This window comes from Phaethon aethereus (assembly GCF_964289735.1).
Source record: "Phaethon aethereus genome assembly, chromosome: 3".
NCBI lineage: Eukaryota > Metazoa > Chordata > Aves > Phaethontiformes > Phaethontidae > Phaethon > Phaethon aethereus.
The window spans coordinates 866,017-892,745 of record NC_138576.1 but is presented as its reverse complement, the minus strand read 5'-3'; the positions used below and the strand labels follow the sequence as shown (position 1 = coordinate 892,745).

The following is a 26,729-nucleotide window of genomic DNA, read 5'->3' as shown; positions in this document are numbered from 1 at the left end:
ACAAGAACCTCCCGGTGCCGCACCCGTCCCTTATCTCAGGTTTGCCTCCCAGCATACAGCTGCCGGGTGGCAGAAGCTGTTTCTTCCATACAAAGGACTCGAAGGTTCTTGCAGGTTGTTTTAGAAGAATCTCTATTCCCTGGTAAGTAACACCAGCTGTCCCCGGCATAACAAAACCCCAAAGAGACAAGTGAAGAAAATAACCCAGAACATTAACCACAAGAGCAAGAACAACTGTCTTCCCAAAATCTTGGGAGAAAGACAAGTCTGCACACCTGAAGTTTATCAGCACCTTGATTCCAAGTAAACATTACCCTGCCACCATTTCTGAATTTTCAAAATGCCAAACACTGAAAGTGTGTGATTGAGGTGCCACAGAGAAGCGGGAGTTACCAAAATAGTCTCAAAAGAATGCGTTTTGATGATTCACTGGGGCTCTGGCGCTCAAGGTGGGTTCTGGGCAGACTTCAGATCAGCGGTCTCCCATTTCAGACACCCGGTGCCACCTCAGAGCATGCAGCCTCTACACCACAGAAACCGTCCCAAGCGTATTTCAGGTGAGGGGAGGGAAAGAAAAAAGCCAGACTTTTTTTTTTTTTTACCTGATTTATTGTGGCCAACATCAGCGACACTCATTTGTCAGAAGCAATTTGCTAATTCCAATGCTCTTTGGACATTGAGCAGCCAACTTCCTCCTCATAAACCAGGTCAGCCAGCTCAATTTGAACCCGTTTCTGAAAATGGTTGTTACTCCTTACAAGGACACATGAACTCACATCTCAGCCCACCGACCTCCAAGTACTTTACGTTCTCCTTCTCTCCAAACCTAATTCTCTGTACATAGCTCTGGAATCATTCTTCTCCACTGGGTGGGGAGAAACCTTACTTATTGCAGAGGTACGGTAGAAATCAGATGGGTTACAAGGATCTTGGAGAGACCAAGAGCCACATGAACTTTTACTCTCCTGGAATTGGAATATTTCTTAGAACACGTTCATTAGTTGAATATTACCAGCTGAGTTGCTAAAAGGTATTTACAAAGGCCACCAAAAATCCCTTCTGAGAAGGATTGTATGTATGTTTTTATTAGTGCATTGAAATGGCATTGCCAGGGACAGGACATCCGAATATCCACTCAGCAGTCCCGTGTCCCGTTACTGAGGGTAAAGTTCCACTATCATCGCGTGCCCCTGAAGGAGAGAAAAAGAGAGAGAGAACCATCACCAAAAGGTCCAATTATTACAGACACGCAGTCAGTAAGGGCTGCCCATCTCCTGACAGTCTTAAAATAAATGGGGAGATGAAAATCCAGAGATGATTCAGCAAGAGGGTTCTGCAGACAGTGGTTTGGTGGCTTCGGGACAGCACGGATGGGCTTCAAGTTGGCCAAGGCACCAGCGTCCACCCTGACCAACCCATCAGGCTCTCCTGAGGGATAAACTAGGAATTCAGGGTGGAGGCAGCACTAGGGCCAGTGCCCTCAGGTTAGAGAGGGCCAACCATGCCAGGTCCCCACAGAGCTGCCACCAGTCACTGCAACCTGAACCAGGGCTCCCATCCACAGCCTCAAGAGTTGTAGGAAGAGTCTCCCCGCCACTTTTCTTGTAAAGATCTTTCTTCCCAAGATTAGAAGAATGATGCTCACAAACCACAATTTGGGAAGTCTTTGAGTCACCAAATGAAACCCTTGGAACATGGCAGAAATCTCTCCTCCTCTTTTGTATCATTTAGGCAGCAACGGGCTTCGGTCACCATTGCCCAGGGATGATTCGGAGACAGGCTGGGGAGTCTCTAAAGCGGACGGGGCAGAGGGAGCTCGCTGAACTGAGCTGCGATAAGGAGGCAGCCAGCCGAGCCGGAAGGTGTTCTCAACACCCAGTGCCACGGGACGTCAGCGGTGCCCTCACACCTGATGTAACTGGGCAGGATTTGATAGCACCAACAGGAGCAGAAATGTAATTACTGCCCCTCTCCAGAGCCATACAGCATCATTACCTGCCCTCCTGCAGCACACGCAGCAACCAGGCCATATTGTCCTCCCTCCTTCTTCAATCTGTGGGCAGCAGTAATTACTAGACGGCAGCCAGTGGCACCGAAAGGATGTCCCAGCGAGAGGGAGCCGCCCCAGTTATTGAACTTCTCCAGAGGAGGGGCTCCGACCTGCAAGAACACACAGAGTCACCCGTCTGGAAGGATACTGGCCTGACCATACCACCAAACCTACGTGGCCAGCCTAGACCGCTGTAAAGCGTTCTTTGGCACGTACAAGTGCCTGATGACAGCACAGAACTCTGCCAAAGGCTTTACCGCTTCCCCTGCAGCTAGACAGCGATACCCTGAGTTGACAGAAGGCATGCAGGAGGACTGAACCCCTCCCACTGTTTTTAATTCCTTCCTCTCCAACAATTACTGTTATGGCTCTACATCTCCACCTCCTGCTGACAACGGGAGTGCCATCGTTCCCAAAGAAACTGCTCATACTGGGATTTGCTGACCCAGAGTTCAAGAAACATTGCTTCTCCTTACAGAATGTAACAGAAATCCTGCTTTGCAGCACCTGCATGCCCTGCTGCAACGAGGAATTCAATCCATCCTGAAGTTCAACTAAAGATAAAAGCGTCCTGACTGTGTCTTACCTTTGACTTTCTGCCCATGTAGTTTTGTGCAAACCAGTCTGAATCCATAGCTTTCAAGTTAGCCAGTATCTGCCCCTGCAAAGGTGGGGAGGGCGATGTTAGCAAGGATAACGCAAGACTTCAAGGAAAGCCTACGGACGCCGCTGGCAAACAAGAGATATCTTGAGACCAGCTACAGCCAACTGTATTTAGCAGGGCTTGTTGCAATAGGACAGTCTGAGGAGAGACCTTATCGCTCGTCTACAACTGCCTGAAAGTGGATTGTGGTGAGATGGGTGTTGGTCTCTTCTCCCAAGTAACCAGCGATAGGACGAGAGGAAATGGCCTCAAGTTGTGCCAGGGGAGGGTTAGATTGGAGATTAGGAAAAATTTCTGTCCTAAGAGAGTGGTCACGCATTGGAACACGCTGCCCAGGGAGGTGGTGGAGTCACCGTCCCTGGAGGTGTTCAAAAAACATGTAGACATGGCACTTTGGGACATGATTTAGTGGGCATGGGGATGTTGGGTTAATGCTTGAACCTGGTGATCTTAGAGGTTTTTTTCAACCTTAATGATTCTAGGATTCTATGACAAGGGGTAATGGTTTTAAACTAAAAGAGGGGAGATTTAGGCCACATACAAGGAAGAAATGTTTCACCACAAGGGTGGTGAACCCCTGGCCCAGGTTGCCCAGAGAGGTGGTGGATGCCCCATCCCTGGAAACAGCCCAGGTCAGGCTGGACGGGGCTCTGAGCAACCTGCTCTCGCTGAAGATGTCCCTCCTCACTGCAGGGGGTTGGACTGGATGGCCTCTAACAGCCCCTTCCCACCCAAACCCTTCTGTGATTCTAACTGAAAAAGGAGTTTTACAGGATCAGCCCTGTTAATCAACATTAGCTCAACCTTAGCTAGAAAAAGGTGCTGTCCAATTAACAGGCCACCTCACCATAGCAACACATAACCCCAACCCAATTAGTAAATGATGTGCAGAGGTCTTGGGAAACCAAGATTATTTTTTAATGTATTATTTTAGAAGAATCTGTATTCCTTTGGTGACTTCAAGCAACATAAGCCACTCTGAGCATCGATTGTGTCAATGTAAAAATGTTATATTTAAAATATATACAGTACTTATATTTAGACACAGATGTAGAATTACACCTATCTACATTGAGTGAAGGTCTTAACAAAGAGCTTTCAGCAACACAAAAACAAGACTGCTACAGAATGGCATTTTACAGTTAGAGGCATCCTTAGTGTTCAGAGTACTTACAGCAAAAGCTTCATGGAACTCAAACACATCGATATCAGCCATGGTCAGACCAGCCTTCTCGAGCACTTTGGGAGTAGCATACGTTGGACTGAAGAAAAGTTAAGAAACAGAAGTCTTGCATGAATACGTTTCCTCACATCATCATCCCCTTTTTCTACAGTGCTCCTTCTCTCTAGGGTGCGCGGCACAGCTCTCTGCCTGTCCCACTCCAGCTGAAACATAACCCCAAGTAGCTACTGCTAGTACCAACACACCGAGATGCCCCCCAGAAAATCAGGGTATTTCTGCCCCAGCTGCTCTCCCACATTAGCCACCTCCCTGTGCTGAGTCACACCTCACACTGGCTCTCGCACCTTTGCGAGAAGGCCTGAAGAGATGTAATATCTCATGAGATACTTCCTAAAAAACCAAAACATGTAATGGCAAGTCAAGGCTGCTGTGCTATTACGGACTGTGGGGGATGCTCCTGATCATCGCCACCTACCCCAGTAGCAGTTGGTCCTTTGGATCCTGGGACACATACACAAAGTCCCTGCACAGGAGAAATGCTATTAGTAACAGAAAGAGAAGAAGGAAGCGAGAGCAGACTTCAGAGGCCACGTACAGCAGTCCCTTTTTACCTCAGGTAAGCCTTCGGTTTGTATCCCATGGCCAGAGCCTTCTCCTCCGACATGAGCAGAATTGCCGAAGCACCATCTGTCTGAAACGGGCAGACGAACCCAGTGAGGGCACTGCCTGAAGAGCAGGCGCACCCTGCCCACAAAACCAGCCTGGCAGCCCCCCTGCAGAGCGGCTGGTCAGAGAGGACCCAAATATAACCACAGCTTCTAGGACATTCCCCCGCACCCATGACATTGGACAAAGAACAAGTCTGCATGACTGAGCTGATGGATGGATGATCTCCGAACGACAACGTTAGCACACACACTGCTGAAGAACGTCCTTACAGTCCAGACCCACCACTCCCTCTGCTTTCAAACAGGACAGAGGCGCCTAACTGCCCTGCCAGTCCTGAGGACAAGCTGGTTACCCCAAACACTCACCCATCCGCTCAACTCCATCCCAAAACTGATTATAATTCTGGGATGACAAGCCACAGGCTCACCACACTGCAAAAATGAACATCATGGCCCTGCCACATCATCACTTATTTCTTGGATAATAGCACAAGCTGGCCTACAGATCTGCAGCAGACAGCCTACCAGCAGGGTTTCAACTGTTCCTAACACCACAGCTGTGGCATGACCAGGCTTTGTAAGTCCCCAAAAATGCTAAGGAGTAAATATCATTGCTGCTGAAAGAGCCCCAGCAGTAATTACTTGCCTCCTTTGAAGTGCTTGTCACAAACTGTGAAACAGCCTTTTAAACACACAAGCCCTGTCAGGGCTCCATGCAGCAACATGACAGTCACCTCGAGCCCTCTGCAGGAGACTTTCAGTGACAATCACCTTCTACTGAGCCTCAGGAACTGCGGTTCAGATACACCTCACCTGATTTACACAACTACCTTAGACTTCAGCATCTAAAAAAAACCCTTCCTTTAAAAGCACCGAGAGAGAAAAAGGAGCACATGCAGAAGACAGCTCCTCGTAGATGTGCTAGAGAAATCTCTCCTTCCCCCCCTGTGGATTACAGGGTAAACCTTAAAGTGACAAGTTAGTAGTTTTAGTCCTAACTTCTAGATTTACAACGTGATCAATCCCATCCCGGGACAGAATTTCTACACGTGCCTTTGAATGATCAACCCTCTGTGCTTCTCTGTTGCTGCCTCTTGAAGAGCACACTGGTATGACAGACCAAATCTTTAGGGGTTTAGCTCTCATTTTAAAAATTAAACAATCCAGTACCCAGGCTGACCAGATAATACAGTCCAAAGTTACCCTTGGAAAATCCAAAAGCAGGTGGTATCACAAAGGAGACAACTCATTCCCACAGATTATACCAGACTGCCTGACCTGGACAAGCTTGAGGAATGGGGCCATGTGAACCTCATGAGGTTCCACAAGGCCAAGTGCAGGGTCCTGCCCCTGGGTCGGGGCAGTCCCCAGTATCACCACAGGCTGGGGGTGAAGGGATGGAGACCAGCCCCATGGAGAAGGACTTGGGGGTCCCGGTGGGTGAAAAGCTGGACAGGAGCCGGCAATGTGCGCTCGCAGCCCAGAAGCCACCCGTGTCCCGGGCTGGCCCCAAAGCCGCGTGGCCAGCAGGGCGAGGGAGGGGATTCTGCCCCTCTGCCCTGCTCTGGGGAGACCCCCCTGCAGTGCTGCGTCCAGCTCTGGAGCCCTCGGCACAGGAGAGACATGGACCTGCTGGAGCGGGGCCAGAGGAGGCCCCAGCGATGCTCCGAGGGCTGGAACAGCTCTGCTGGGAGGACAGGCTGGGAGAGCTGGGGGTCTCAGCCTGGAGCAGAGAAGGCTCCGGGGAGACCTTAGTGCAGCTGCCAGGGCTTGGAGGGGCTGAGGAGAAAGATGGAGACAGACTGTTCAGCAGGGCCTGTAGCCACAGGACAAGGGGTGACGGTTTTAAACTAAAAGAGGGGAGATTCAGACTGGATCCAAGGAAGACATTTTTGACAAGGAGGGTGGTGAAGCCCTGGCCCAGGTTGCCCAGAGAGGTGGTGGATGCCCCATCCCTGGAAACAGCCCAGGTCAGGCTGGACGGGGCTCTGAGCAACCTGCTCGGGGTGAAGATGTCCCTGCTCACTGCAGGGGTGGGACTAGATGGCCTCTGACGGCCCCTTCCCACCCAAACCCTGCTGTGAGTCTATGATTTACACGCCTATGGGAGGCAGAGGGTAAACTGGGCAGTCTTTCCCTCTGGCTCACACAGTGCTGGGAACGTGCATTACCAGGAAGGAGGAGTTGGCAGCTGTGACAGTTCCGTACGGCTTGACAAAAGCGGGCTTCAGCTTGCCCATCTGCTCCATTGAGGAAGGACGGATCCCATTATCTTTGGTAACTGTATCTTTGCCTGTTGATGAAAAAAGCATATTTAAACTACGGAAGTCAGCAACATACATGAATTTGCACATCAGGAGTCCGGGGGGGGCGGGGCAGAGATGAGAAAACTGTGCTTTTTATGACAAGTGAGAGGAGGAAAAAAGGGAAAAGCCATTCATGGCATCAGGATATTTAACACAGCTGAAAAATAGCACTTCAAAATTGAACCAACTCCCTTCCTCTCTGAAGACTGCAAAGATGAAGAGCCACAATCTATTTATTTTAAGAAAAAATTACCACATGGAAAACCCAGTTGGTAAAAAAATTTAAATTCAGACTATAAAGCATAAATTGGAGAACTGGGCCTGAATCAGTATACATTTATGTGTCAAGTTTTGAGGAAGTAAGAGCACTGGGAAGAGCCAAATATATGCATCTTCAACTATACCAACTGCTTCAATAAGCCAGTTAACAAAAAGTACCAATTTTAGTACAAAGACCATATGTAACCATGGATCTACAAAAGTAAAGTCTCTCTAGGAAACTACAGAGTAAAAGTCCCCCAGATGAATAGGTATTACACCAAAGCGTGCCCATGGGCTGATGGGGGTGGAAATCAGGCCACAGAAAGGACAGCTTAACGTTTCTCCCCAAACTGCTTCATTTCTGAGCAATGACTGGAGTCTGCCAAATGGAACACATTTCAGCTCTTCCTGATCTATCAGACCGGGATTTTGTTAGGCTTTCTATTTGTTGTTAATAGCTTGGGGTATAAAGATGGGTTCTCTTCCCAGACTGAAAGAACAGAGGGATCCTTGGTCCAACTGTCCTGATTTTCCTTGCTCTGTCACCACACTAGCAAGGATATGAGGTGGGTACAACAATAGATATGTAAGGATATGTTTAGATATTTAAGATATGCATGTTTAGAAACATGTTCCTCTGTCAGGAGTTCTCCAGGGAGAAACAGATGGCATTTCAAAGAAAACATTCAAAGAAACACATGCACTTTTACCTGGAACTTTGAAGGGTACCACATCGAGTAGCAAGCCTCCGTCCTGGGCTTTCTTGGCTAGTGTGTGTGAGCGGAGGGCATACTCATCTTGCTCCAAACGGGAAACTGCAAAGGCAGCAGCCAAGCGATCGGCAGAGTGCCCCATAGTCTCGCTGGTGGAGAACTCTGCCACGGCTGGGAGCTACAAAACAGAAAAACGAAGTCAGCACACATAAATCCCTGTCCCTGGGCAGTTACAAAAAGTTCAGAAGTTGGTTAAGCCCTGCGCAGTCAGCCGGTGAGGCCTTTCCGTGTATTAAGTAGCGCAGTTAACAGCAGAGCTATGTGATTCACACATGGTAACCATACCAGAAGTGACTTGGTCAAACATATTAGAGGAAGCATCACTTGCAAAGATTTTTAAAAAAATTGGAGACCTCCAGGACAGAGGAGTGGCTCTCTCTACGGCAGACTCCTGACATTAACCAGCAGATTGCCGATTGTCACCAGGGCCCAAACATGGGAGCTGAACATGTTCAGCACCTGGCAGGATTTGGCCAGCAGCAGTAATCACAAGGCAAATTTAAGATGCATTAATCAAACAATGATTACATTAATATACTGAGGATGCTCCTCTCTGATATTAAGCACCTTACTTCTATTATGTAAGGAACAAAAATTCTTTTGACCCTTTAGGACCCTTGTGTAAGTTTTATACTGATGGAATAAAAAAATTCTACTTTGTAGTCTCCAGCACAGTTGCAGAAGGAAAGAGACGTTTTGAAATAAGTTAGATTTACTGAAGACCAACATGTAAGAAAACAAAGCAGAGAGTCACGAATACCACAACAGGCATGAATCAACTAGAGTTTTAACTGAAAGCACGGGACAGGGATCCAATAAAGGTGAGCCACAAGGAGCCAGCTCTCCCCTTTTAAATTGTCTCCATGGAGGCCAAGAAAATTACCTAAGCCAACTTGTTTTACACCTCCTTATAAAACAGTTTAGCTTAAATATCTAAATGCTTGGGAAAAAATTACCTCGGGAGTAAAGTAGTCAGGGCGAATTTTGGAAATCAGGGAGAGCTTTTGGCCCAAGGTCTTGGCTCGGTTAAGAGTCAGCATAGTCTTCCTCATCTTCCTACTGTGACGAATGGGAACATCTGACATTAACTCCACACCCCCAGCTACGACGACATCGCACTGTCCAGCCGCAATCATACCCACGCCTGCAGAACGAGACAGAGTTTCCCTGTGAGAGCTGCGGGGAGACACGACACTTACCCCATCCGTGCCTTGGATACGACTACATTTTATTTCCTTCTCCAGCCTCTGGCTTTGCCCGAGTTATACAACACCTGCTTAACAGGGACTGAGCAGGTTGAACAGACGTTTTCTGAATCATACTAGTTTTGTAACTTTGCTTCCACCTCTCTTTGCCACACACAACAGTTGGGAGAATATCCCCAGTGATTCAGGACAGTAACTGGGTCTTGACTTTTTTTTGCTCTTTTTGGGCTATGTCAAAGATGAAAATAGCCTGAAAGGCAGCAACATCCGTATGAAGATGTAGTCTTTACCTCCCAAGCTAACATGGACACTGAGCAGAGACTACCGCTAAATGCACAGGGTGTCCAGCTGCTGGCAGGTCTACAGCAGACACTCGATTCGTATTATGTTTTCTTGGTTCAAAAACTTCCCTTCCATTCCAGAACTTCTTCAGATGCTTACTAGTATTCACTAAGCAGTGCAAGTTAGACGAGGGATGTAGAAGAGTTGCTAAGCTCAGTCTCAAACCCACAGCTTGTTCTTCCAGCCAACATACCTGTGGTCATAGCCTGGTTTGAAGAAATGCAAGCCATGGTGACTGTATGGGCTGGAGTTTTGTCAGAGAAACCTGCTCCCAAGGCAGCCTATGAGCAAGAAAGAATGACTGTTAAAACCTATACCTTTTGCTCCACGGGGTCTGAGCTACCTTCTGCCCAGCAACATACCTTTGCAAACCAAGCTGAAAACAAGTACATCGAGTTTTCATTGAGCCTATTACTGCAGCAGCTCTTCTCCTTCCCAGACTCTGGGAACAGGAGGAGCAGGCAGCTGCCCAGCTGCCAGGGCGCTCAATCGGGTTATGCAGACAGTCACTGGTGCCCCATCAATAAAGGGACAAACTAATCACACACCTCAAAATTTCAAAAGAGCTTCCAACTACTTGGCATCATCTTTGCTTCACCTTAATTGCAAAGGCAGCATGTGAAAGGAATTGAAACCCCTCAGTACAAGGCACTGCGACTTGCTTTACACAGAACAGAAAACATTTCCTGCAGTTTCAGAAAGCAGCGTCTCATTTGACCCAGCTGAGAGGACGGCCTCCCATCGCGGGAGAACAGCTCACAGCAAGACCTTCCCTAGTTGAGACGTGGCCAACTAGTTTAAAGTTCAACAGCTGTTCCCAAGTTAAAATTATACCACAGCCTCATCTGACTGGCAGGTGACCAAAGCAAGTATTTGCATATACAAGGCTAAAACTGCCGATGGAACTGGAGAGCCTCATAACCTCTCCAGTCTTTCCAGCCCAGGTTACGTCATGGTTCTGCCCAGTTGCAGAGAACAGCAGCCAGAGGGTCCAGGTTACAGAAATTCTCCTGCCACCTCTGTAACACTACTGCAGTGGACCAGCTTCTTTCTGTGTATAATACGGTATTGTGTTTTCTGACTGCCAGAAAAAAGGGCAGCTAAGCTACTCCAATTAAAATCATTCAAAAGCCAACTAAAATAAATAAATACCACAGTAAAGCACTCTATCACAGCATACTCTGGTCCTCTCAAGTACTTCGGACAAGCCAGCATGTAAGGCCAACTGGTAGTCAAGAGCTGAGTGATAAAAGCTTCCCTTTCAGGAAAGAATCAAGCAGAGGCTCCACAGCATTAAAATGCACTTGATCTATGGCAGATTTCAACAGGAGGCAGAATCCCATACAGTTATTTTACAGACAATACAGCACAACTAGTTCATACTCTCAAACCACGTTTAAATGAACCATAATACTGGAATTTTTTATTTATTTTGCAAGTGTTTGTCATCTTCATACTAGTTGCAGAAATCAGACTCAGAGGGGAAATGCTGCACGCAACCTACCTCTCTGGCGACATTACTCGTTTTCACCTCCTGGATAACTGTGCCATAAACAATGTAATCGACAACATCCCTGGGGACACTGGTCCGGTTCAGCAACCCCCTAAGGAGAAGATCAAAACAAACAGAATTTGCACCATGTAAGCAATAACCTTGTGACAGTCCTCAAACATCCTCTTTCTACCAGCTTGGCTGGAGAACAAGGCACCAATGGAGCCACACCTTCCGCTCCTAGTTCAGAAGAAATCTTGTGTGCATTCACATACTTAATGAAAAGTGTCATTGACTACGGGCTGCAAATAATCATGGCGATCATACCACTATAAATTATTACATAGTTTCATGGAAGCAACTACTTGACATCCCCACACACACCTCACCCCCCGAAACGGTTGTTAGTCTCTTCCCCAATTTGGAGTATTCTGACATCAAAATTAAAGGAAGAGGGCCTTAAGAGATAACAAAGCCAATTACCTTCAGTGTAGGAACGTGTAAAACTTTAAGAAAGACACACAGAACAGCAGCACTGTGTTTTGACAGTTCATTAGAAAACATCAGGCCACCAGAGCAAATCCCATTGCAGGCAGTGATTAAGGCCACTGGGGTTCAAATGTAGTTCCATGCACTACAAAGCACCAAATAAAAATGAAACTAAAGGCACCTCAATCCAGAACTTCTCTTCCGCAGCACACTAAAACCCCCTCCCCATCCAGGACACAGCCCTCACGCACCACTAACACACCACCTGACAACCAAATTAGCCTGTTTCGGCTAAACATGGTATTCAGTTTTGGCATGACTGTACTCAACCTCACAACCTTTCCTCGAGCCTTGAAATCTCCTTCCCCCCCAGTAAAGCCTCTCTTTTCAACAGCACTTTGCCCTGCTTCTCAGCAAAACAAACACACTGCTAATGACCTCCAGCTTTTGTCAAATCACCGCAGAACAGAAGGGACAGGCAAGATGACAGAATTAGCTTGCTATTCTTGTTGCCACATAGTTTTCTCTGTATTGCCCAGATTGTTTTTCCCCCATGAATTGTAAGCACACCTCACCGGTAGCTACCATGTCTGTATTTAGAAAACTACAGTCAGTAGTTTTGATTAAACTAAAATTTGTTTTAACCAAATATCAGTTTTTGTTGACTAAAATTTGTCAAGCAGTACGAGTATGCCACCTCTTTGTAACAATCCAACTGCTAAAGCCACCTACTAAGGTGGTGGCAGACCATGAAAAATGAAGCACCTGGATCGTATCGTTCAGAGACAAAGCTAGAGCCTTGGCTTTCAAATCTGTTGAAGCCACCATACCAACACTCAGCAGTTCAATGAGTTTTCTGGGCCCTTTAGTATTCAGTTTACTTACTGCAGTGCTGCTCTTGCTAAGTCATGTGGCATGAGATCCGCATACCTGGAAGTTAAAGAAGAGAGGCAGAATCTTAGGAGTGTCAGAAACCAATACAGATGTCCACTTCACTGCTGTAAGAACACATCGGCAACAAAGAACTGGTGACATACCAGAAATGCTCTGCTGCATTTATCAGCAAACATTTCATACCCCAGGCTGTGAAGACTATCTGTGTATAGGTCAGCACACAACCCTTGTACTGAAAACACTGAAAAGCAGCAGTTACAGAATAAAAAATCCCCTACCCATGCTGAGAGTTAGCTCTGGTCCTAATTCAGCTGTGAATTTGGTGCTAGCAAGAAGAGTCTACAGCAGATTCTCTGCACCTGTCCTGCTAGTTTGTGAAACTCTTTGCTTTATCTGCTATACATTCACCAAGAGCTTCCTCTAGATGTGCAGCATAAATCCTCATTCTTCCCAGAATTCATATACACGGGCAATCTTCTTCAAACCACATTTTTTCATTAGGTAAGCTGGAATAACTGTAGCAGTCTAACTCCTGGCCATTTCAGTACTTTTAGGCATCAGAATAACTACATTAAGAGGAACAAGTAAGACAACTTTCTGTTCACAGAAAGATTCTATTAATCAAGTCAGCATGTATTTTTTTGTTATTTTATACTTACGAGGTGCCAGACTGCAAAAATGGAATACGGACGCCCTCTACCACAACGATATTCTTCACACCACTTTTGGCTAAGGTCTTCTTACTCTTAGGCTGGACTGCTAAGAGAGGAGTGACTATTAACAAAAATACCAGCAAGCTTAAAGTAAAATTCTGTTAAAAGTGCTAGAAAACTAAAAAAATTGTTCTGTTTTGGGGCCTAAGTCAAAAGCAGAGTAGGTAGGACACCTGGACTGTAATCTTGTCTCTGTTTGGTTAATTATGTGATCTGTGAAAAATGATTTAACAACTCTGTACTTCTCCCATTAGCAGAGATTCATCTACAGCTCCACTGAGGTGACAGCACAGCTGAGAATAAAGCCACATAATTCCCAGTCCCTGCTACCACTGACAAGAACACTGAAGGAAGAGACACCTCTAAAACTGCTGCACAGCTTAGAATATGAATGAGGCAGAGCAAATTCAAAGCCTGAGGAAGATCTCATACGGTCTCTCACTTGGGGAGCAGCAAGGACTGCAAACAGCAACCCACCTTCCACCCAACTGCCTATGTATGTGCTCTTACTGCGCAGTAAAGGTGAGACAATTCAGAGTAAATCAAAACACAGTTCAAGAAGCCAGGTAACTTGCACTCCCACAGGAAAGCAGCAGCAAAAAGAGTGCGTATCATAGAATCACGGAATGGTTTGGGTTGGAAGAGACCTTAAAGATCATCTAGTTCCAACCCCCCTACCATGGGCAGGGACACCTTCCACCACAGCAGGTTGCTCAAAGCCGTGTCCAACCTGGCATATAGTTACTGTGGGTGATTTGCTACTTCTCTGTAAGATGTCAGAGCATCTCAGGTTCAAGACAAAGCATGTCACAATACAGTGTCATTCAACAGGCTGCTGTCAGAGCTCTTCTGGAGTGATGAGAATTTCCTAATGCAATCAGGCCAGCAAATCTTAACGAGCATATGCAGCAGCACAGGGCAGCTTCCTTTACAAGCCAGAAAAGGACAAAGACTCATAAAAGCAGATTAAATCTAGCTAAATACTGTGCTCAAGCAAGTTGCAGGATCAAACTCCAGCACTGCTTTTGGGTTATACAAGGCGCTCTGCGCAAAGCCAAGGAGACGAGGGGGAGCTGCTGTCTAGGCCAGTTTCCAAAACCCAGGCAGCTCAGAGCATTACAGTCACCTGAGCAACTCCCCCCAACAAATCCCAGAACACCAGATCACCCCAACCGCTCAGTAAGGGCCACAGCTAAAAACCCATGTAACTGCACAGGCTCAGCAGCTCCACCAAGACCTGAGCCTCTTACTGGTGTCACTGGACTTCAGAGCTAATACCACAAGCTTCTCCTTGTCAGGGACAATCCCCTCCCCTCTGGGCAAGTGATCTGGTTATGCTCGGACAGATTATAAACCCTGAGCTCAGCCTCTCTGTTTAGATTCTAGAAATAGCAGTCTATCAGGTGACGATGGAGCACACGTGAGCTCTGGATTGGGCATAGCTGCTGGGAGCGAGGGGCATGCAGAGGTTGAAAGGACTCTGCTGCAAACAGTGGTTTGCCCATAGTTTTACTTGTTCACAAACTTCTGAGGGGCACTCGAAAACTAAAGCTGTCTGCACTGCGTTTCCGAGATTTCTGTCCAATGAGACTCTGGAAAAGGGAGGCAGCTTCAAAAATGGTCTTCAATAGCACAGACTACTGAGATTCCTGGTGTTTTTACTTTACCTGCGGCTTGTAACTGCGAAGAGCAGCTGAGCGATCGAGCAACTAAAAAACAAGAAACAAAAAAATACAGTCTGTCAAACCTAAAATGTTAAAAACATTTTGAATGACACAGTTCATATTACCCGTTAACATGAGATTCCTCCCACATCTGATGTAGGAAGGGACAAATATGGCAACAGTGGAATTAGTTATTTAAAAGAAATCTTTTTTAGATGACAATGGAACAGATTCAGACACAAGCATCCATTCCAAACCCAACACTTAAAACAGAACTTCAGGACCTACCAATTCAAGATTTTAATAAATGTAAAGATACTTACAGACCCTGGCAGCCCATGCTGAGGAAGCAGGGATGTTTCTGATGGCATGGGTCAGCATGGAACTCATTTTGATATCTAGGTAGGTGCAGAAAGACTAATATTAGTCCAATCTGGTCTATTCAGAACAATTTCAAGGTAAGTGATCTACCTGCTTCACACAGAGCCAAAAAAAGCGAAGAAACAGAAGACGCTCCAAGAGCGGCAGCACAGAGAATTACTTCCTATGACACTTTTTGAACAGCATCTAACACACGAGGAGTCTGGCTTATGATTGTGGCCTACAAACGTTCCTGTAAATGAATACTCATCTCCCGAGTGACCCAGCGCTGTACTAACAGCAGCCAGCGCAGTTTTCAATTCCCCTCCCAACAACTCTTCCACCACTTCCCCACTGGAAAATTGTCCCGGCGCCCAGACAATCTTGCTGCCAGCGTGACTCTCCTGATACATTCTCCTTGGCACAATTTCATGCCACTATCCCTCTTTTTAACTGTTGATGCTGACCTGAGTAACTTCCCTTGCGTAACCTCATGGGCAGAACAAGACGGCATCCGCTAGCCCAAAAACCTCCTCTGTAGCTTTCCATAAGCTCATTTGAAAACAGGGTTTCCCTACAAGCAAATCCTCATCTGCAGTTTTTATTGCCCTGGGTAAAACAAAGGGTCCCAGCAGCTCCAGCTCTTTGGCTGCTTCACAGCAGCATTCACCTCACCCTGTCACGCTTTTAGCGTTCAGAGTAACAGCACTTTCTCTCCCAAATACACACACTTTCTTTAGAGGGTTAGAGAAACACCTGCAGTCCCAAGCCCAGCCCGCTCAGGTACTGCAGCTCTCTACAGCTTCTCAAAACTCAGCACAAGGTGCCAGCCACTCCCTTCCACGTTTACATCTCGCACCCCACAGCTCCGCATCTGTGACATGCCATGCAGCGTTCCTCATTCACCGGCCCGTTCCGGCTATGCTGGCATCCCACAAACCAAATCCAGGGTCCTCACGTTGGTAAAGGTCCAGAAAACAGACCTCCTCCTCCCCAGCATCCTTCTCTGTGTTGTCTCTCTGCAAAAGGGCTCTTCATCTGTGCCAAGCTCCCTCCCCACACCTGACTGAAACTTTTCCCCAAATCTTTCCTGCCCAACTGACAAAACAGTTCCTCTCCAGGTACCCAAACCAGACCCACGCCTGCATGCTGCACAGACGCTCTCCTCACAACGTTACCCACCGACCTCCTCCCCCCCAACATACACTATCCCCCACATTTTCAGTAGTCATCTGCTCCGCCGGCACCCCAACGAGCCAGCCTTACGCACACCCATCGACCTGGCCAAAGCTCCTGCAGCATCTGCCCCACTAGCACAACAGCCCCTACCCCCCTTCCTCTCTCCACACGCCACAGCCCTGACCCTTGCACACACCACAACACCTTCCAAACACGCACTCACAGGCTCCACACCCCGTGTACTACACGAGCTACACCCCCCACACCGGCTTCTCTCACCCCCACACACCCCCCACACCCGCTCCTCTCACCCCACGCACAGCCCAAAACCACTACACACCCATCCCTCGGCCGCACACACGCCACGCATGTGGGCAACCCCCCCCCCCCCTCAGGTACGCACTCATGGGGCCGCACGCATCCCACCAGACATCCCTCCCCCCAAAAAAATATTTATCAACACACGCCATCCCCACGCACACACCCCTCACGTACACCACAACTCACTGCCTCCCGTCACCCTTCCGCTTCCACCCAGGACGGACCGACCACCCCACCGACCCCCCCAAGCCGCCCGCGTACCTCCGCCCGTGTATCTCCTCCTCCGCCGCCCGCCGCGCCGCCACTCAGGAAGGACGCCGCGCCTGCTCCGCCCAGCCGGGCTGCCCAATCTTCCGCCTGAGGGACGCCGCCCGCCTCGCAGCTCCTACCCGGGCTCTCCCGCTTTCCCTCCCGTTCTTCCCGCACAGTATGGATCAGAAACGTCTGACTCCCCGCGCTGAGCGGAAAGAAGCGAGGCAGGCGGGAGGTGGTGGCGGTGGATGAACAGGCAGAACTGTGGGCAGCCACGGGCGGGGCGGGGCGGGGCGGGCGGGGCCAGAGCGGCCAAGCCCCTGGGCGGCCTCTCCCTCATTCGACCTCGCGCGCAGCAAAGATGGCGGCCGCGGTGCGCGCTATCGGCAGCCTGGGGCGCTTCACGGCCGCTGCCAAGTACAGCCCGTCCTGCCGCCCGCCGCCCGCGGGTGAGCCGGAGCCTCCGGGGCGGCGGTTGCTGCCTCCTGCGCCGGGGGGGAGAGGGAATGGGAGGCAGGCGCGGTGGCAGGGGAATGGGCGCGGTCGCTCGGGGTCGGGGATCCTCGCGTAAGCGTGTCCCGGGCGCTGTGCCCACGCGTGAGGGTGGCACTGGGAGGTGGGGTGGGCGGGCGAGGGACGGGGCGGCACTGAGGCGAGCGGGAGAGGGGCAAGCGTGAGGATGGCACTTGGCGGGGGGGCTGTGAGGGGCAGCCAGCGGTGTGCCCACGCGTGAGGGTGTTGGTGGGGTGTGTGGGGGAGGGTGTTAGCGCGGGGGCTGTGAGGAGCAGGGTGCAACCGGGGAAGGGTCTCTCAGAAGCGGGGCGAGGGCCGTTCGTGGTCTGCGGGTCCCCTGGGGGGAGCTGTGAGGTGGAGCCTCTCCCTGCGTGTATTTGTGTCCCGCGCGAGAGTGTTGTCCCCATGACCTGTGAATCACGCAGAGGGATCCCTGCCATGCCTCTATCTCTCCCCCTGCCCCAAGGTTTCCCAAGAGCAGGGGTCTGTGCCTCCATGCCCTGGGGGGCCACGGGGTTTGTGGGTGTGGGTGTGCCCCCACGGGGGAGATGCTCCCACACCAGTAGCCTTTGCGTGCCACATCACAGTCCGTGTGTCCTTGCACATGGGCACATTTGGGGAATCCATGTATGGCTCGAGGGGGGTCCCTGTGACCCTGCACGAGGGGACGGACCCTGCAGGCAGGCCCGGCCTCGGCACGTGAGCTGATCCACAGGGAGAGGGTGTCCTTGTCTCCTTACATGTGTGCATGTCGCCGATGCCTGTAGGTCCGTGCCTGGGGGGGTTGTTCCCATGTCCTTGGATGTCTGGATCCTAGGGCTGTCCTCCAGGCATGCAGGTGAAAGGGATGTCCCCGCATGGGTGGGGTGAATTCCCCCAGGCCTGTTAGCATCTCTGGGTGCCCATGATTTGTTTTTATTTTGGTATGCAAGTGTCTTCAGCCGTTGACTAATGCTCCCTTGCGATCTGCCCACCCAGGCAGCACCTCAGCATGCTCCTGCCTGTTTGCAGTGCTGCGTTGTGGGACTTCCTCACAGAGGTGTTAAAGCCAGGAGTCACCAGGTGGCCCTAGGAAGGCCGAAGGACCAGGCTCAGAGGCATTGGAAACTGGTTCTTACTTCTGTACTTTGAAAGGTCTGGTATCGATGTTGACCTAAAATCTAGCAGCGTTTCGTTTAACCCTAATACCTGTCTTAACGTGCCGTGTTGGAGTGAGTTTATATGTGAGCCAGTTGCTCCAGGAGCAGGGCGCTGCCATCGCTAACCTGTGGTAACTCCAGCGAGTGCTCAGGCTGTCATTGATTGGACTTCTTGTTGCAACTGGCAATATTCTTCATTGCAAAAAGTCCTGGAGCTGTTGTGAGGACACTGTCACTCACTGTAATTAACAGTGTTGTTCTGCCCTAACAAAGCGTTTCTCAGATTGGATGCAGACTTCGCCAGGGCAGGCCAAAAAGCATAGAGAAGGCAGCAAGCAGGCAGAAGATGTTGTGAGCTCGAGAGCTGGCCGTACCTGCTGAGCCACATGCCGTGTGCTAGCAGGTTCCCAGAGGGGACAGGAAAGCTCAGTTTGTCAAAAGTTTCCCGGCTCGCAGTTCGGCAGTCTGTGCCATCAGCTCGCAGGTACATGCTGAAAGCGTGGGAGGTTGTCATCCTGAGCTTCAGCTCGTTCGCTCCGCTGGTGCTTGGAGTCCAGGACTGCAAGAAGGCTTTCCTCCTGAACCATCCATGGATGCTGTTCCCACTTCAAGTGGCCTGCCGCATCCGGGTGAGTGGAAGGTGGGAAGGGGAAGTGCTGGACAGGGAAGCAGCCGAGGAAATGACACAGAAAAGAGAAAGTGGGAAGAAACAGGTCTTGGCTGGTCTGTGTGAAAGGGGTGTTCTCCGTTCTCTGCCAAAGTCCTGAGAGCAACTGTCTGAAGTGTTGGTGTCTCTGTCTCTAGATGGTCTTTTAATTGGAGTGAGTGAAGTAGTAGTACAAATGGAATCGATATTCAAGGCTTTTAATTCTAGAGTGAATGCTAGTGAAATGGCGTCAGTGTACATCTGGCCTGCTGCTGCTTCCTTCAGCATTTTGAAGGAGGATTTTCTTCTGGCTCCGATCTTGGCAAGTTACTGTCATACTACTGAATGAATCCACTCCTAAAGCAGATGTGCTGTAACTGTGACCAAGTAAATGTGCTTTTAGTTTTACACATGTTTTCCACAAGTATTCTGGGGCTCTAACCCAAAATGCTGTCAGGCTAAAGAAACCTCACTCAAATATTAAGCAGCTGTTGCTCTAAGACAGTGTCTTTCCCGAAAGAATTTATATTAAAATGTAGTGAGATTTGTTGAGTCGTGCCCTTGATATTTTTTTTCTCCTACTTCAATATCTTTTGTTTTGCTAGAACTGAAAGGCTAAGTGGAATTCAGAGTTTACGGTTTTCATGGAAGCAGCCTGTTTGGGAACCGATGTGAAAGAGAAAAGCATGTTAGATCATAGAAAGAGAAACAAGTTAATTACTCCATTCACTTTTTATTTTTAATTGAGATTGTGTGTTTTGCGTGCAACTTGGTTTTTACTACATAGTCAGTGTTTAGCTTTTGCTAAGTGTTGGAGAGATGTGCTGCTTACCTTCCCACATCCCAGCCTTAGCAGACGCGGGACTGAGGGTGTGGAAGGAAAACATTATCACTTGCCTCACAGCTGAGACTTGTTTGGTCTAATTCTCCTTCCTGCTGGGCCTAGCCATGTGCAGCAATACAGAATTGAAGTGAATTAATTCAGTAAGATAGTTTAGTCCTTGCCTTCTGTCTAAAGTAGCGGAGCTGTGTGGCTTTTATCGAGTTAAAATACTTCCATTGAAAGCACGTGATATGCTGTTGAGCAGCATCTGTCAGCAGAGAAATTGTTGTCAGACCACGCTTAGTTTAGTGGGAAATGAGCATTGGCGTTTAGTTTCAGGAGTACCTGACTTCAGCGCACAAAAAGTTTAGGGAAATTAAAGTTGGCTACAGCAATCACAGCCTGGGTATTATCCTAGTCCAAAAGTACTTTATAAGTAGCTTTTGAGTGGAAACCAGTTTGCTCTTTGTTTATAAATTGGTGGTGTTGGGCACATGACACACACACACGCACAGACCTGTCTGCTGGGACAGACTGACACTGAATTTCCATCCTCACAGCGTCGCACCGTGTCTCCTGGGCTCGGGGAATGGAGCGCAAAGGTCAGTCCCTGCTGCCAGTGCCGGAGACAAAGTGGAAAAAAAAAAAGAGTGGAAAGAGGGCCAAAGTGCAGCAGGGCTCCAGCCCTGAGCCCCTGTCACGGGGTTGCGCGCCCGGGGACACATGTGTTGGTGAGGTGTAGGCTGAGGTTTTAACCTTGTTTTTTCCCTCTACTGGCTTTTGTGCCTTCTTCTTGCTGGGAATGGGAATGTTTCATTCCTGAACATTTTATCAGTGCTGGGCAGTAAACCTCCCCTAGCTAAATGGCTCTGTTCCAACTGATAGACGTGTATACGGTGCTTAAGAAGTAATGCTTTTACTAGCTTTCAGACTTAAAGCAGCTTTGGCAGTGATTCGGCCTAGATCTGCGTTAGAGGATCCTCTCGGTCAAGATCAAGGTCACTTAAATAGAACTGAGATTCATTCGTGTAGATTCATTCATCAGGTCAAATACAGTTTCTCAGCAGGAAAAGGAGATCTGGGATTTATGAGTCAGAAAAGTGGCCTTTCACTTGTGGACAGAACTTGTTCATACCATGGTCTGAGTTTTAGGAGTGCTTTGAAACAAGACAAGTTTGTCTAGGTGCTTCCATATGTAATTAGTAGAGGTGGATCAAGTATTTTGTTGATAGATGGAGGCAAGGATAAATATTTTGTCTGCTCTTTTTGTGGCTCACCAGATGCACACCCTGAGATGTGAAGTAATATTTGGGGTGGCACCATTTGCTGGCACAGGAGTGTGTTTTTGCAGAAATATCTGGGGCGGTTATGTTTGATTTACAAAGAAGTTCACCTGCAGGCTTGAAACTCTCCAGAGTGCAGCAAAGTCTCTGGTTTAGCATGTGAGGAAGTGTTGAACTGTGCATACTAAAGGCAAAACACCTCTGTGTGCCACCCTCTTCATCTTTTGTTAGCTTTTTGGGGAGATGGCTTTGATTTCCTTTTTTTTATGCCCTCGATTTGGCACTGCTGGTGTTGGAAGCTGCAGTGTGGAATCTGTGCTGTGAAGGTCACTTCAATAGCGTGGAGTCTGCTGAACTCTGGTGGTGGCACAGGTCAAGCCATAAGAGAAGGAACTGCCTCATACTCAGGATTTTCTGAAACGCTATACTCAGCAGATGAGGGGAGATGGGAGGACGCATTGATAAAGGACAGTTAAGCTGTGACTACTGAGAATTCCTTTAACATCTGCAACATCTTTTCTTTAGGTTATGCTTGCCGTAACATCTCCACCTCCACTGCTCTTCAGAGTAAGTGTAAAGCTTTTCTTTGAGAGTTCATCTTCTTTCTTAAAATCCACCGAGCGTAAGCTGATAACACATTTCTGTTTGTTTCCAGCTAGAACCCATGTTAGCTATGATATCAAAGGAGACGTTGCTGTTGTACGCTTCAACACACCAAATTCAAAGGTACTGTTTGAGCTGGCTGTGGTTAATAGGTGTATCAGTGGAAACGGCAGGAATAGCAGTCATAGGGAGAAGGCATTGAAAAGTCTAATTTAAGACTAAGAACTTTCCTAACCTGCAGCCTTTCAAATTTGTGAGCAAAGTAGAAATAGGAAAACGAGTATTTGGGTGTTTAATGAGACATCTGAAAATGCCTCATGGAAATATTTTGCATATACCGAGCTAACTTGTCTCTCTCTCTGGCACAAGATAACGCTGAATCTTATTAAGTTCTTGGATTCAGGTTGGTTAAGGAGAGTGTCCATTATATAGAAAAAAAAGCCTAGAAGTACATTAATCTTGGAGGTTTCTTTCTTGCTGTATTATGACACAAGATGAACTAACTTTTGATAACAAATCTGGGCTCAATTTGGGCACCCCAGAAGCGTTATAATTGTGCCAAGCAATGGTCCAGCAGTTGGGCGAATTCCTGGATGGTCTAGTCCTTTACTTTTCAGAAGGCAAATCTTGAAAGGCTGTAGAGTTGCTGTTCTGACTGGCTTGGAATATCTATTTAGACCTGCTATTGGTTTATAGCTTTTTGTTGTCAGTCTGTCTTCTGTGCAGGTTTTCTGATGATGTGATGGTTGAGTCCAGGACATAATCTGAGGTTAAACTCCACTGTCTGCTGGGCTCCCCATCTACAGTGCTTGTTTGCTGCCTTCAGGTGAACACTCTATCCAGACAACTGAACTCCGAGTTTACTGATGTAATGAATGAGATCTGGGCCAATGAAGCTGTTAAAAGCGCCGTCCTCATCTCTTCAAAACCAGGCTCTTTCATTGCTGGAGCAGATATCGAGTAAGTATGGGGGCCTTAGAAGTTACGCTGATGGAGCTTTCTCTGAAGTCCAGCGTCCAGGGCCGGTGGTCTGGTGTGCTGTGAAGTTTGAGCCGCTTGTCCCTGACATCTCCCCAGGGGTGAGGCAGAGGCCAGGAATGAAATCTGTGGGCACAGGATGCTGAACTTGCTCAAATGAAGTCAGGACCTTGATAAAGAGGAACATGGCTAGTCATTAAACCCCAGTTGGCTGTAACACTTGGTCGCTCCTTCCTGCATGCTGGGGTGCAGCCAAGGGTGCAGCCTCCTTCCTGGCTCGAGGGTGAGCATTGTCCTTTGGTCTGGGACCCAACAAGAGCAGATAATTTACATGCAGGACTTCATTTAAGCTGAGTTTGAGTGTGTGGCAGTCTGCCAGCGTGGCCCCTTGATTAGGCAGGATTTGGTGCTCTGCCACATGGAGTATCTGAGCAGCCTCCCAGGCGATTCAGCATGGGTAACTTTTGCAGGGTGTGGGACAACCTGTGTGGGTGTTCTCGCTGGGACCTGGAGTGCCCTTGGCTCCTAGTCCTGACATCAGGTGGGAAAGAACAGTTGCTTAAAAACATTAAAAAACAGAAAGCTTTTGGGAATGAAGGTGAATTACAAATAGGCGCTCTAAAAACTTATTATCTTTTTGGCTGGCTTTATTCAGGGGCGGAGACTTGATATATGTTGTGGTGGGAAGGAGGCAGTAGTGGGAGCTGGTAAGCAGAGCAAAAAGACAGTCTGTGTTTTAAGAGGTGTCCGCTGGTCTCAACACTGCGAGCCTCCTGAACTGCGCCTGCCTGGCAAATGCTGCTAGCCTCCGTGAGAATTAATTGGCACAGGGAGTCTCTAATTGGCAGAGTGCAACATCAGAGCACTGGCCATCTGCTCCTCTTAAAAAGTGATCCTGGGCTCTCCCCTCCACCCTTCCTGGCAAGTGCTTTGAGGCTTCCTACGACCCTTCCTCCTCTCCCCCAAAGGCTTTCAAAGCTCTGACACAAGGAAACTCATTCACTGTCTGCAGGCGCAGACCAGTGTCAGCATGCAGTGACTTAACCCACTGAATTTAGTAGTCTTCCTGTGTTGTCTGTTAATCTAAGACTGGAGGGCTAAATAGCTCTTGCCTGTCCGTCAGTCACTGAAGCTTTGTGGGAAAAGGGGAACATACTCCTTGAAGCACTCTCATTTTACTGCGGTTTCCTCAGTGTTTTTCCAATCCTCATCAGCCTTTCTGCCTCGCTGCAGCATGATTGAAGCCTGCAAGACTTCTCAGGAAGTGACTCAGCTCTCTCAGGAAGGACAGAAGATGCTAGAAAAAATTGAACAGTCTCCCAAGCCCATAGTTGCTGCCATCAGTGGTTCCTGCCTGGGAGGAGGGCTGGAGGTATGGAACAATTCTGGGCCTGACAAGCAAGAGTGGGAGTTGATAGCACTGGGTCTCTAAACTATCCAAACAATGCCTGCAGGACTACTTACTGTGAGAGAGTGCGAGAGGGATTTGAGACCTGACATGGGTTCATTACATCCATTCAGATGAGTTTGTGGCAAGTTTAATGGCTTGGTGGTGCTTGAGGGCTCTGCCATGCTAATTTTTCTGCTTCTGTTGAAAGACAGCTAATCAAACATGAATCTGTGTGGGCCAGGCTAATATTTAGATGGAGAGCGTCCCAGGGAAAACCGGCTGTTTCCGGCAGGCATTGGATCTGGATAAATGCTGCTGGCAGAGCCCAGGCTGGAAATTGCTGCTTTTCAGATGAACAGAGTCTCGTAACCCAGCAACTTCTGTTCTGTTAAAGGTTGTTGTGAGAGGGATGAGTGTGGGGAACCTGGCCAGGCTCCACCCTGGCCTGTGTACTCTGCACAGTCGCTCACCGCTTCAGCTGGATGCAGTATTTGCTTCGTAATCTCCATTTAGGATGATGTAAACTGAAAGACTCTGTGGTAATTCCTGGAGCAAAGTTGTTACTAAAACAGAATAACCTTGTTGGCAACAGGGTCTCTTCGGTTATGTGTTGATTTCTCAGGCAGTTGCAGCTTTTTACAAGCACTGTGGTTATAGATCAGGACTTGGTGATCCAGTGATAAACCCAGTATCATGGCTGATCTGTATATGGGACCATGCTCTCAGTGTAGTAAATGAATTTAGCCCGTGATGGTCTAGATGAGATTTCAAAATAGCGTGGCTCAGTTTGGTAGTTTCACGTTCATGTTTTGTTATCATCTGCCCTGCATGTGCTTCTCTTGCTGGAAGAAGCCATCAGTTGAGCACAGAGGGAATTTGGGCAGTTGAAATGGGGAACTGGGGTAGGGACAAGAAGAAAGCTGAGGCAATGTGTAGAAGAGACCTTTGTTATGGATGCCCAGTTCTTCTCTGGTCTTGCACAGGGAAACCTTTAGTTTTCTCTTCTTTTTGTAAGGTTGCCATTGCCTGTCACTACAGAATAGCAACAAAGGACAAGAAAACAATCTTGGGAACACCTGAAGTGTTACTGGGTCTCCTGCCAGGGGCAGGGGGTACTCAGAGGCTGCCAAAGATGGTAAGTGAGAGAGAAACTTTACTTGATAGCCCCTTCTGCTGCAGGGCGTGCTCCCATTCTGAAATCCCCTTTCTGCCCTTCCAGGTGGGACTTCCTGCTGCCTTTGATATGATGCTGACTGGAAGGAACATCCGTGCTGACAGGGCAAAGAAGATGGGTCTGGTTGACCAGCTGGTGGACCCACTAGGTCAGACGTAATGCCTCTCAAGTTTCTTGATCTGCTGCCTGTCAGTTAACCTCTCCTCCTTACTGAAATTAGTGGAGAAGCCATCAGTCTAGTGGGGGTAGAGCATATGGACTGCAAAGTCCCTACCATGCTCTGCAGTGTAATTTCCCTTCCCACCTTAGAAGCATGTGCATGGAGCCCTTGAAATGTCAGGCTCCTGCTAAAGCTAAGCGAATAGGGAAAGGTTAGCATAGAGGGCAGGCCTGCTGGCTCTCTTGCAGAAGCTAATTATACAGATAAGAACCTGCATTCCTGGTTTATCATGTCAGAGAGACAGATTGCAACCCATAATGAAAGGAGAATAGATGACCGATGCCTACATTTATGCAGCCTGCAGATGTTAATCTCTGTGACAAGGTCTTGAGAAGAAGCCAACCCCCACAGCTTAGGTGCTCTGAATTGCCAACTGACTAAGTTGGATGCAGAAATCCCTTGGAAACTGCAGACCAAATTGCACTTCCAAGTGCTGAGTGAGCCTAGTGAATAATTTCTTGCTCTGCTGTTCCATTCACAAGGGGGGCTTTCTTGGAAGGGGACTAAATGGAGGGGCAAACCCTCCACAGCCTCCTCTGAAAGGGCTGAGCAGCTGCAGCCAGGAGTTAGAATGGAAAGCACTGTGCTAGCTGGTACTGCCACGCAGTTGTACTGTGCTGAGCTTTCTTTCCCCAGGCAGGACATGGCCAGAGTACCCTGGTGGCCCATAGCTCCTGAAGTTGAAGAAAACAAAACCACCAAAACAAAAAAACAAACACAAAACCAAAACAAACCACCACCAAAAAAAACCCAAAAAGAAATGCTGCCTACCCTGAGAAATGCAAGGGAAGGGCCTGTGCCTGTTCTGTCTCAGATGCCAGTGTTCAGCTGCATGGACATGTCCTTAGCTGTCTTCTTGCTTGTAAAATGGATCACAGGTACCCAGGCTTGAGTTAAAATTGGCTGAATAAACTTTACCACAGTATACTGGTTTAAATGTGAATTGCCTTTTAAGAGCCAGCAAAAACAGCTTTTTATAGTAGTGATTACACTGGCTTGCTTAAAAGAAACCTGAACTTTCTGAAGAGCTGTTTGGAATCCTAGCTCAGACCAGATAAGCATGTAGGAGGAACACAAGAAACAAATTATATGCAAGCATTAGAGGCATTCCTTGTTCATTCAAATAGCAGCCAGTGCCAGAAGG

The 26,729-nt window shown here is 48.3% G+C and overlaps 2 protein-coding genes across 3 annotated transcripts in view; one reads left to right on the top strand and one right to left on the bottom strand.

Annotated features, from left to right (window-relative positions):
• Nucleotides 1-1,154: 1,154 nt before the first annotated feature.
• On the bottom strand, nucleotides 1,155-15,094 carry HADHB (hydroxyacyl-CoA dehydrogenase trifunctional multienzyme complex subunit beta; the record flags this gene model as incomplete). Of its 2 annotated transcripts, none has more annotated exons than XM_081997855.1 (15): nucleotides 1,155-1,190; nucleotides 1,996-2,160; nucleotides 2,637-2,711; nucleotides 3,889-3,976; nucleotides 4,373-4,420; nucleotides 4,509-4,588; nucleotides 6,737-6,858; nucleotides 7,843-8,023; nucleotides 8,862-9,049; nucleotides 9,646-9,733; nucleotides 10,957-11,056; nucleotides 12,319-12,363; nucleotides 12,987-13,086; nucleotides 14,708-14,749; nucleotides 15,028-15,094. In XM_081997855.1, 15 exons carry the CDS (start codon nucleotides 15,092-15,094, stop codon nucleotides 1,155-1,157), a joined length of 1,425 nt encoding a protein of 474 aa, XP_081853981.1. The 2 variants fall into 2 exon arrangements, with proteins under 2 accessions (XP_081853981.1, XP_081853982.1); XM_081997856.1 differs by having other exon boundaries at nucleotides 12,987-13,083.
• A 2,083-nt stretch (nucleotides 15,095-17,177) lies between these two features.
• The window catches only part of HADHA (hydroxyacyl-CoA dehydrogenase trifunctional multienzyme complex subunit alpha), a gene marked incomplete at its 5' end in the record, with an annotated part of 28,237 nt that continues 18,685 nt past the window's right edge, over nucleotides 17,178-26,729 (top strand). Inside the window, 7 exons of the mRNA XM_081997234.1 lie at nucleotides 17,178-17,265; nucleotides 21,746-21,787; nucleotides 21,876-21,946; nucleotides 22,650-22,783; nucleotides 24,035-24,173; nucleotides 25,207-25,326; nucleotides 25,411-25,513. Of these exons, the coding sequence (XP_081853360.1) occupies nucleotides 17,178-17,265; nucleotides 21,746-21,787; nucleotides 21,876-21,946; nucleotides 22,650-22,783; nucleotides 24,035-24,173; nucleotides 25,207-25,326; nucleotides 25,411-25,513 (697 nt within the window). The remainder of the gene's footprint in view (nucleotides 17,266-21,745; nucleotides 21,788-21,875; nucleotides 21,947-22,649; nucleotides 22,784-24,034; nucleotides 24,174-25,206; nucleotides 25,327-25,410; nucleotides 25,514-26,729) is intronic.